The 11,934-nt window shown below is 41.1% G+C and overlaps 1 pseudogene and 1 gene segment (V, D, J or C); both read right to left on the bottom strand.

Annotated features, from left to right (window-relative positions):
- Positions 1 to 2,106: 2,106 nt before the first annotated feature.
- LOC105515493 lies at positions 2,107 to 2,463 on the bottom strand (annotated as a pseudogene).
- Positions 2,464 to 11,039: 8,576 nt separating this feature from the next.
- On the bottom strand, positions 11,040 to 11,595 carry LOC105515502. The segment is given in 2 exon segments: positions 11,040 to 11,359; positions 11,463 to 11,595. Coding segments are annotated over 2 exon segments (366 nt in total).
- Positions 11,596 to 11,934: the final 339 nt, after the last annotated feature.

Raw genomic sequence — 11,934 nt, 5'->3', positions numbered from 1 at the left:
ACCAGGCTAAGATGTTTATCTTAATAGCTCAGTATAAATATTGGCTAGATAGAAGGTCACAGATTCAGTGAAGAGTCTCAGATCCTTGTTCCAGGATGGAGAAACATCTGCAGAAATTTTTCCTGATTCTGGTTTTGGTGACAAGAGGGCAGAATGGGTCTAGAGGTCATAGTGTGGGATCAGACAAGAGACTTGTGCCTTATTTCCCTGTGGGGCAGATGCTCTGGGTTAGCATTTGGCTCCTTCCACATCCTGATCGGCAATCATCACCCTCATCCTCAGACAGAAACCCAGAGTAGTAAATGAGGCCAAGTGGCCAGACCGGGAACAAGAGCCCCAATAGAGAACCCTGCCAGTTGGGAAACAGCAGACATAATTGTTTGGGGCTTTTCATGTGAGGTGGTGGGGTCAGGCCACGTTATCCACATGACTCTGCTGCTTGTTCCAGTGCAGAAGGAGGTGACCCTTATTTCTAGAAAATGAGACTGGTTGAGTGAGCACAGAGTGCGGGGCCCTGGAAGAGCGCACGGGACACATCACCCCTAGCGTGGAGCTGAGACAAGGAGGGCAGCCACGCCCGCATGGTGATCAATGACTGGTGTTTGTCATTTACTAACTCCTGCTACTGGCGTCGGAAGGGCCTGTGCTCTCTCTTCTGCTGACACCCACCTGTGCACTATCTTAAGAGAAAACACATAAAATACACAATAATACAATAGTACAATATGTCTGCAATACGTATCTCCTACTTGCTGAAATTTTCAGTTTCTGTGTTCAGGTTAGTAAATATTTCACCATTTGTTCTAATTATCTCCTGTATTGCTGAATTTTGTGGTTGTTTTCTTATACATACACTTGAAAGTTTATCATTTTGATGAGAGCAGAATAATAAACATTCTGAAATATGTTTTAAATTATATAAGAAACAATATGTTTTATTGTATTAATTATAAACTTGGTCATTTTATTCTAATGAATATTTTAAAAGATAGTTGGATTTTATTCACATATTCTTGCCATTAAAAGGTTAACTTTCAGAAAAACATTTCTGCTATTCTGACGTCTTTTGCCTCTCATTTCTGGTTTGTTTGGATGACAAATTTAAATTAAAGAGTCTTTAATTTTAAATGATTGTCAGTACACCAAGTAATAATATGTAACAAGTTCTTGAATTCTATTATCTAGTAATTTTTTTTTAAGACAGAGTCTAGTCTCTCTCTGTCACTCAGGCTGGAGTGCAGTGGTGTGAGCTCACTACAACCTTTGCCTCCCAGGATCAAGCGATTCTCGTGCCTCAACCACTTGAGTAGCTGGGATTACTTGTGTGTGCCACCAAACTATATATATATAAATATATATATTTATATGTATATTTATATATGTATATATTTATATGTGTATATTTATATATATAAAATTTTTTTGGTAGAGATGGGGTTTAGCCATTTTGGCCAAGCTGGTCTCAAACTTCTGGCCTCAAGTGATCCACCTGCCTTAGCCTCTCAAAGTCCTGGGATTAAACAGGCATGAACCACTGTGCCCAACCTATCATCTAGTAAAAGCAGCCCAAACAATTATACTAGCAGTCACTGTTCTAACTGTTGGAAGGAATGGGTGACTTTAAGACTGGCTACTGCTTTACATAGGTTACAAATAACTATTTACTACTTTTTCACAGATAAAGTCCCTGAACTTCAATAAAGCATTGGAGGAGGGAAATATTTGAACCATTCCTTTCTTCATTTTTTTCTTTTTTCCCCCCCATTTCTTTCTTCAAATAATTGTTTTGTTGTTGTTGTTTTATTAGATCTAAAAAGGAAAAAGTCATCACTGATACATTTTGCTTGAGCCAAAAGGCATAGAAAAACAGCATACAGCTATTAAATTTCTAAGAAACTTGAGATGAAAAGATGAAATCTTTAGTTCTAAGTTTGTACAAAGAAGGTAAATTTGCTCCTCTCTAAAAAGTGAAGGGAACAACTGTGTACAAAATAATAAAATATTCAATCCCTTCTCGTAAGAATATACCTAGAACTTTGCTAGAGCTTATTATTCCACAAGAGCATCTAAAATGCCAGTCCATGAAACTGGTGCTTCTCTCTTCTCCTATCCATCTAGGCAGTAGTTTTCATGTATTTCTGACTGAATGTCACAGACAAAGGCCAAGAAGTTATTCAAGACTTCTTCCCTGTTCTGCTGGAAGTAGGTCTGGAGGATGGCCATTTTATCCTGGGTCTCCTTATCCACTTCAGTGCTGCACCTGCCATGGAATCCCAGTGCTGCAGCTTCTTTGGCCTTGAACTCTTTCTTCCTCTGCAAGTGGCACTGTTCAATTTCAGCCTAAGCTGCTTCCTTGACCTGCTTCAGCCTCTGGTTCTTTTGCTTGTGGGCCTCTGACACCTTCTCAGTGGCCCACTTCTCAGCCTTCAGCAGCTGCTGGATCCCCTGCAACTGACTGCTCATGGTGACAGCGATTCTGAGACTAGCTCAGAGGACCCTGGGGTCAGCCAACCCATCCAACCACAATCTGCACCTACACCCTACCGCCCCTCATCTCTTGCAAATAAGCCATCACCACAGAGATGAAATGTTAGAAGTTATAGCACAAAGTAAGCACATTATTTTAAAAATCTTTTAAAATGTGTCTTATAAGTAATTTTACATAGTAAATAATGTATTCATATGTTACATATCAACAGAGCTATTTGGACAGTCAGATTTCCGTCAGATTAAAGATAGAGTTGGCATTTTTTAAGAAAGTGTTTTAAAACTATTAGGGGAGTTTCCATAGTGTCGAACAATACTTCTTTATAATGCAATATTTTATGTGTGTCTTTAAAAAGTCAAGTAGGAAACTAGATCCAGCTCTGAGAAAAACACTTTTGACTTCATTTACTTTTATTTATATCTGATGCATACTATAAAGTATTTGCTGTGAGTATCTTGCAGATACCCTTAACTAAGAAAAACAGGTATTTCTGGATGTACATTACAACTTAGATTACCTTTGTACACTAACATTTATTTAAAAAGAAATTGGTAAGAACAACATGTTAAATGTTGGCAAATCTAAGAGTGCTCAATTTGACTGTTCATCCTGGCATGCACAGAACTTACTGTCGTGCCCACTAGACGCCATTTCCATCAGGACAGAGTCTGTGTCATTCATCAGTGCATAACACCTGACATAGGAGTACATGGCACAGAGTGGATTTTCAATAAATGTCAATAATTAAACATTTTCACCAGTAAATAAACAAAACACCTTCAATAAATGTCATGAGATGCCAACTATTTCATCATGCAACACTAGGAACTTCTTGCAAACATTCTCAGACTGCTTATCCTAAGTGGATCAAGAGTTAAAACTGAGTTCCTCCAAAAATAAATAAATTATCATCATGAGAAAAAAGAAAGGCAGCAACATTTTATTCTACAAATGTAATAAGTAACATTTACAACATAAGCTAAATGAAAGCCACCACAGTACTAAGACAATTCCAAAACTATTGTGTTTCATGTATGTACTATAGAACCCATTCTCATTCTTTTTTTTAGTGATAATGTTTCCCCTTTTTCAGTTTCATTTATTTCAATAGTTGTGGGGGAACAGATGGTGTGTGTTTGCATGGAAAAGCTCTTTAGTGGTGATTTCTGAGATTTTGATGCACCCATCCCCCAAGCAGCGTACGCTATACCCAACATGTAGAATTTTCTTCATCACCCCCATCACACCCTTCCCCTCGAGACCCCAAAGTCCATTATGTCGTTTATATGCCTTTGCATCCTCAAAGCTTAGCTCCCACTTATAAGTGAGAATGTGCAATGTTTGGTTTTCTATTCCTGAGTTTCTTCATTTAGAATAACGGCCTCCAACTCCATCCAGGTTGCTGCAAATGCCATTATTTTATTCCTTTTTTGTCTGAGTAGTATTTCATGGTGTATATATATATACCATATATATATATATATATATGAGATCACATTTTTGGCTGGGTGCAGTGGCTTATGCCTGAAATCCCAGCACTTTGGGAGGCCAAGGCAGGCAGATCACCTGAGGTTGGGAGTTCGGGACCAGCCTGACCAATATGGAGAAACACCATATCTACTAAAAATACAAAATTAGCAGGGTGTGGTGGTACATGCCTGTAATCCCAGCTACTCAGGAGGCTGAGGCAGGAAAATCACTTGAACCTGGGAGGCAGAGGTTGCAGTAAGCTGCGATCACACCATTGCACTCCAGCCTGGGCAACAAGAGCAAAATTCCTACTAAAAATTAAAAAATAACTTTTTCTTTATTCACTCATCAGTTGACATGTATTTGTGCTGGTTCTATATTTTTGCAATTGTAAATTGTGTTGCTATAAATGTGTTCAAGTGTCTTTTTTTTTTTTTTTTTTTTGAGACGGAGTTTCACTCTTGTTGCCCAGGCTGGAGTGCAATGGCACAATCTCGGCTCACCACAACTTCCACCTCCCAGGTTTTAGCGATTCTCCTGCCCCAGCCTCCTGAGTAGCTGGGATTACAGGCTTGCATCACCACGCCTGGCTAATTTTTGTATTATTAGTAGAGACGGGGTTTCACCATGTTGGCCAGGTTGGTCTCGAACTCCTGACCTCGTGATCCGCCCACCTCAGCCTCCCAAAGTGCTGGGATTACAGGCATGAGCTCCCGCACCCAGCCATGTTCTTTTTCAAATAATAACTTGTTTTCCAGGAATTTATCCCTCTCTCTTGATTTTCTAGTTTGTGCGCGTAAGGGTGTTCATAGTAGCCTTGATTATCTTTCGTATTTCTGTGGTATTGGTTGTAATTTTCCCATTTCATTTCCAATTGAACTTATTTGGATCTTCTCCCTTTTCTTCTTGGTTAATCTCACTAATGGTCTATCAATTTTGTTTATCTCTTCAAATAATCAGTTTTGTTTCATTTATCTTTTGTATTTTCTGTTTCAGTTTTATTTAGTTCTGCTGTGATGTTTGTTATTTCTTTTCTTCTGGGTTTGGGTTCGGTTGGTTCTTGTTTCTCAAAGTCCTCGAGGTGTGACCTTAGATTGTCTGTTCATGCCCTTTCAGATTATTTAATGCTATGAAGTTTCCTCTTAGTTTTGCTGTATCCCAGATGTTTTAATAGGTTGTGTCACTATGATCATTCAGTTCAAACAATTTTTAAATTTCCTTCTTGATTTCATTGTTGACCCAAAGGTCATTCAGGAGTAGATTATTTAATTTTCATGTATTTGTATAGTTTTAAGGGTTCTTTTTGGAGTTAATTTCCAGTTTTATTCCATTGTGGTCTGAAAGAGTACTTGATATGATTTCAATTTTCTTAAATTTATTGAGACTTGTTTTGTGGCCTATCATATGATTTATCTTGGAGAATGTTCTATGTGCTGATTAAAATATGGTATATTCTGAAGTTGTTGGGTAGAATGCTAGGTAAATATCTGTTAAATCTATTTGTTCTAGGATATAATTTAAGTCCATTGTTTCTTTATTGCCTTTCTGTTTTGATGACCTGTCTAGTGCTGTCTGTGGAGTATGGAAGTCCCCTATTATTATTGTGTTGCCATGTATTTCATTTCTTAGGTCTAGTAATAATTGCTTTATAAATTTGGGAGCTCCAGTATTAGGTGCATATATATTTAGGATTGTGATATTGTTCTGTTGGACTGATCCTTTTATCATTATACAATGCCGTTCTTTGTCTTTTATAACTGTTGTTGCTTTAAAGTCTGTTTTGTCTGATATAAAAATAGGAACATCAAAAGATGTTCCTTCATGTACAACCATGCAGGTGTCCCAGCAGTGAGAACACACACAAATCTGTCAGGAGAAACAATGCTCATGGATGCTTGAGAAAACTGCTTACTTTTTAGTTCCTGAATACTGAAAATTACTTTTGGCTGTTTTGGACTCTAGAACAGTGATTCATTGTATTTATTTGTTATTCTATCAATTCTCAGTTGAATGCAAGACTCAAATGTCCTTGTCATTTGCAATATTTTAATCATGCTCCACAGCCTGACTTGCAACCCTGTTAATATTGAATGACCATTGATCCTGCTCCAGTTCACACTTTGAGCCCTGAACTCTTCCATTTTTTCCATGGACCATTATCAACTGAAATCTCACAGTGGGAAACCAGTCTTTTAGAGTGGGTCTACTTCCTAGATTATCCAGTGCCACAGCCAAAGCATAAGATATTCTGGATAGACGTTACCCAATAACGACTTCATTTAGTGCTCTCATTCACAAATGTCAGAGTCCTTAAGCCTCAGATCTTTCACCACAAACTTTCAATGTCAAGGGCTCTATTCTGTTGATTCGAATTTAGTTGCTGTCCACGATGTCCCACAGGATTGGAGTTTATGCCGGTTCCTTCCAGATATGACCTGATTACTGCCTCCATACCGAACTCACGACTATAGACCTTTGGTAAGGCTTCTGGGAAGAAATATGTGTATTGAATAGGCCAACATAAGTGACCTTCAGGTAGTGCTGGACCAGGGCTTACCCCATAACTGCTTTAAGTTTGTGCAAAACTTTACTTACTGGTAGAAGCATTACACCATCACCTCCTGCGGCTATGATAGCATCCGCCCAATAGACACTTCCTTCTCATATTCATAATCTACTAGATTAACCTCAACTACTGCTTCCTATAATCTGTAATACATTCTGCATCCTTGCTGCAAATATGATGTGGTTCAATAATTCCACTATAGCTACAGTCTTTCAATGCAAGCAGTTGCTTCCAGTCCTCCTCCAGGAGCTCTGCTTAATGGTACCACTGCTGTTGAAAATCCTACTGTGTGGTTTTAGCCACCACCACCCGGGAGGGGTGGAAACCATCACTGGGGTGGCTGCCACAGCCCGCCAACTCATATGGCTGCATCTGCCCCAGATGCCAATGGCCACCACAGTTACCGCTGGGCCATACAGGGGGGCATCCTATGCTTGGGTTTTGCAGTGCTGCTGCCAGGCCATCTGCACGTGAGGATGGCTGCCAAGCAAGAAGGCTTGGAAATGTCATCCTTCACCCAGCCAAGGCCACAGGCACAGGCTCCTGCCTCTGCTCCCAGCTTCTACCACTAGAAGTGTGGGTGGCTGATGCTGTCCTGGCCTGTAACTTCACCCGAGAAGACAGAGGTTAAGTTCAGGAACATGACTGGCCCATGGCATGAAAGGGATAGTTTAATGAATTTGTAGTACAGCCTGTTATCTTCTAGGTGAAGTATGTGACATTTTTACTTTTAAAAAATCAATCTGCATTTTGAAATATCTTTATTATTTTGCTTACTTCTGCTATTGATCCAACAGTATTCCAAGTTAATTTCTTATCTGGAATTTCATAATTTAATCTGAGTGGAGAGAGGAGTCCTGCAGCAGGACAAATGAAACACACCATATTCCTAAAAGAGAGATAGAATTTGGAAATAAGAATCACACATATGAAATGCATGTGGAGGGTATGGCAAAATACATCTTTTGACAGTATTGGGCACATGGAATTATAATCACAAGGCAGGCAAGGATCGTTAAAGCCAGAGGGTGAATGTCCTTATGTGTCATAGTGAAGTGATTGATTTTTTTAATTCAATTGAAGTGAGTTAATTACACTTAAGAAAGATTGGGAACTATGGGGCATCACCATTGGGGACTTTTGCTGAGAGGTGGTGTGGCCAGGCCACATTATTCACCTGACTCTTCCATTAATTCCAGTGCAGGAGGAGTTGCCTGTTACTTCCAGGTGACAGGCCTGGCTGAGTGAACATAGATGGCATGCAGGACTCTGAAAAGGACTCATGGAACACACTACTACTGACACAGAGCCTGACACAGAGCGGGCATAGCTGCCTGTGCAAGCTGACAAGTTACTGGCATCTTTCATTTACCATAAATCCCTGCTTCTGAAATCTGAGGGGTCTGGGCTATCTGCTCTGCTGACACCCTCCAGTGCACCTTCTCAGAGGAAAATCCCTGTAAGTTAACAATAATTTTAAAAAATAAAGCACTAACATTATTAATCTGCATGCTGTTGAATTTCTGTTTTATTTTCGGGGTTTTTTTGTTCTTTTTATTTTTTGTTTTTTCGAGACAGGATCTCAGTTTGTCACCCAGGCTGGAGTCCAGTGGCACAGTCTCAGTTCACAGCAGCCTCGACCTCCCAGGCTCAAGCAATTCTCCAACCTCAGCCTCCCTAGTAGCTGGAACTATAGGCACATGCAACCGTGCCAGGCTAATTTTTTTGAGACGGAGTCTCACTCTGTCACCAGGTCGGAGTGCAGCGATGCAATCTGGGTAACTGCAACCTCTGCCTCCCTGGTTCAAGCGATTCTTCTGCCTCAGCCTCCCAAGTAGCTGGAACTACAGGTGTGCATGCATCACCATGTATGGCTAATTTTTGTATTTTTAGTAGAGACAGTGTTTCATTGTGTTGGCCAAGATGGTCTTGATCTCTTGACCTCGTGATCCGCCGCCTCAGCCTCCCAAAATGCTGGGATTACAGGTGGGAGCCACCGCACCCATCCCTGCCCAGGCTGGTCTTAAACTCCTTGGATCAAGAGATCCTTCTACCTTGGCCTCCCAAAGTAGTTGTGATTACAGGTGTGAGCCACTGCACCTGGCCTGAATGTTTTTAATCTGGTGTCCGCAGATAAGAAAATGTTTCACCATTTGTTAAATTTTCTTTTATATCATTTACAAAATTGCTAATTATTTTCTAATAGATACATTAAATGTTTATTTTTTATACTGAGACAGAAAAATGTATGAATTTTTAACTTTATAATTTTATCAGTTGTGAATTTGGCATTTTTAAATTTATTCTAATACATTTTCAGTACAATTTATTTTATTCTTGGTAGATATTCATAGCATTCAAAACTCTCAAAATAAATGAATTCTGACTTTATAATACTTGCGTCTATTTTTATTGCCTCTATTATTGCATTGGCAGAGACTCCAGGCTAAAACCTCAAACAACAGCTGTGTCTGTAGCCATCGTGTAGGATCCCAGATTAAAATGCAAACAACCCTAGTAACTTTTCTTTAAAAGTAATGATTCCCTTTAGTTTAAAGATATGCAATCTGTAATGCGTTATGGAAGTATATTTTATTTCTTATTTTCTATATTTATTTTCATTAAGGCAGGAAATACAATTAAATGTAATGGAAAGCCTCATAACCATTTATTAGAAAAATCATGTTCATTTCAGTTTAAATCCTTTGCAATGAGAAAAGGACCAACAAAATGGCCTTAAGAAATCCACATTTTCTACCCTCACGACTGATCCCACCTTTATCCCTCTGGGTCATGATGAGATCCTCATGTCTGAGTCCCAACACTTGCCAAGTAACCTTCACCCTTTTCTTCCAGAATGTTCCAGGGCACTGACAGATATAAGGCCAGTGTCTTAATTGTGTGACAAGTAGATAGAGTAGTTGTCATCTTTGTCTTCATAAACTGTCATGGATTTCTTTTGATCTGGATAATAAATCACACATTTGCAATCTTGACTCAGCCAGGAGATCAGGAAAACAGTCCTAAGGACTCAGGTGCACAGACACAAGTAGGGCTAGTTTGTTTCTTTTCACAGGGTTTTCTGTGCATGGGCAGTCTTAAAATCTGCCCTCACTTGTGTTAGATCCCCTGAAGCACCTCCTCTGTCTTATTGAGAGGTTCTCTGAGGTGACCCCAGAGCCTTGATTGAGTGGAGAAAGCTCCCTGACCCTGGGTGGCCAGAAGAAAGAGTCAGAGGAAGGGAGGAGGGTGGGAGCCTGAGTCTGCCCCAGCAAAGCTCAGCAGTGACATTACTGCCATCTTCTGGTGGCTACAAGGCTCCGTCACCCCTCAGTCCTTCCCGTCTTGCCAACATTACGTTAAGAGACACTGTTCAGGACAAGTACGTATCTATGGGAGAGGATCTCAGCGGAACCATGATCCTGTGGAACAATCTGTGATTAGAGGTGGAGGATGGGGAAGGCTGAGCCCTGTGTCCTACAAAGACCCTGAGAGCCAGAGCCACGGGTAGGTGAGCTCAGTGGGAGGGAGAAGGGATTCTGGAAGCCAGTCCTCCATGGGATGGTTTTCAGTAACAGATATTCATATGGACCAGTAAATATACTTGAAGGAAACATGTTTTTGGAAATTCCTGAAGGGACGTATCTTTTTTTTTTCTTTCGTGGTGATGGAGTCTCGCTATGTGGAAGACACTGGTCTCAAACTCCTGGTTTCAAGCAGTCCTCTTGCCTTAGCCTCCTGAAGTATTGGGATTATAGGCACAAGTCAGCATACCTGGCACCTAAGAACTTATGCTTTTCGAAATTCCTCCCAAGTCTGTCTGCATCAATCAACTTATAATTTTTGCTATGGCTTGAGATTTAAAAATCTAAGTATTTGGGGGGTTTTAAATGGGAATTTCGGAGAGTAGGATTATGGAATATTAACCTGACATCATTTTAAATGGAAATCCCTATGAATAATTTTATAATAATAAAAGTAGGTTCTTCCCAAACATTAACACTAATAAAAAATCTCATGTGCAGGTGTTAAATACAGGCTATCTGGCACCAACACAAGTTTCTGACTTAGTAGGTTTAGGTTGGAGACTTGCGTTTTTAACAAGCTCCCTGAAAATGTTCCCACTTCGATGATAAACAAAATATTGTCAACCTCCGTGGTCAAATTAATGAATGAGCATATGCCTGTTAATTCTCTTTGAATAAGAAGTGTCTTCCTGGAGCACAGGGGTCTCTGTGACTCATTGTGAGCTTATATATTTTGTAGATAATTCTCCCTCCACATTATTCTCAGTGGCGAGGAAGCACAGCCATGGAACAGTCACACTGGGGAGGTGGACACACCCGGGGAGAGACTGGATGAGGCACCTGGCAGTGAACCCCTGCATCAGAGACTGGGGCAAGGAGACTCCTCACTCACCGTGTTGACCATTTCCACCCTCACTTTCCCTCCTATCTGTAAGGGCTGAACTGTTGTGAGTATATAAAGAGGTTTTAGTTGCACTTCCTCATAGGTTTAAATCGCCGTGGAAATGCCACTACCCATGTACAGCATACAGTAATAATCAGATTCATCATCTGCCTGAGCCCCCGTGATGGTGAGGGCAGCTTTGTTCCCAAGGATGGAGCCAGAGAAGCGATCAGGGACCCCAGAAGGGCGAGTGTTTGTGCTGTAGATGAGCATGCGTGGAGCCTGGCCTGGGGTCTGCTGGTACCAGCTGGGGTAGTTGCTGGTAGAGACTGAGCCAGAGCTCAGGCCACAGGTGAGTGTGACTGTCCCTCCAGGGGACACTGACAACGACGGCTCCTGGGTCACCACAGTCTCAGAATCCACTCCTAAAATGAACAGGAGAGACACAGTTGTGATCATGCGGATGACAGTAACCTGGACCCTGTTTTCTGTGGTCTCCCCAAGGATAGAGTCCCTTCAAGCCCTGACCTGAGCCATAAGCAAGGAGTCCGAGGAGAAGCATCATCCAGGCCATGGTGGGGACGCTTATGAAGGCCAAGTGTTCTCAGGCTTCTCAGCTGGAGTTTGTTTTCCTCAGGGCCTTTTCATGCCTCCCCAGACCCAACAGGATAAAAAAAGTTCTTTATGCAAATCAGCTTCCCCCGTCTTCCTGCCCCAGGTTTCACCCTGCTGCCCTATGGGGAGACCTTGAGAGAGGCAGCTGCTGAGACCTCACACAGACCCGTGACCACACAGAGCTGAAACACTAATGAATAGGTGTTGGTGCCTTTCCCCAGATTAGCTCCCCGAATTTCTGAGTGGCCAAAAGTGGGGGATATGTTCTCCCTCCTGCCACATAATCTGGTTTATGGCTAAATCTAACCCCATCCTTGTGAGCATTTTCTTTTTTCCCCTGCTGAAATGCTTACTGATGTTTTTTGGGAGTGAGTAGTAGGCCCCA

The sequence above is a fragment of the Colobus angolensis genome, unplaced genomic scaffold (assembly GCF_000951035.1).
Source record: "Colobus angolensis palliatus isolate OR3802 unplaced genomic scaffold, Cang.pa_1.0 Scaffold260, whole genome shotgun sequence".
Lineage (NCBI taxonomy): Eukaryota > Metazoa > Chordata > Mammalia > Primates > Cercopithecidae > Colobus > Colobus angolensis.
Note: the sequence above shows the minus strand (reverse complement) of the source record. Positions and strands in the feature narration are given on the sequence as shown.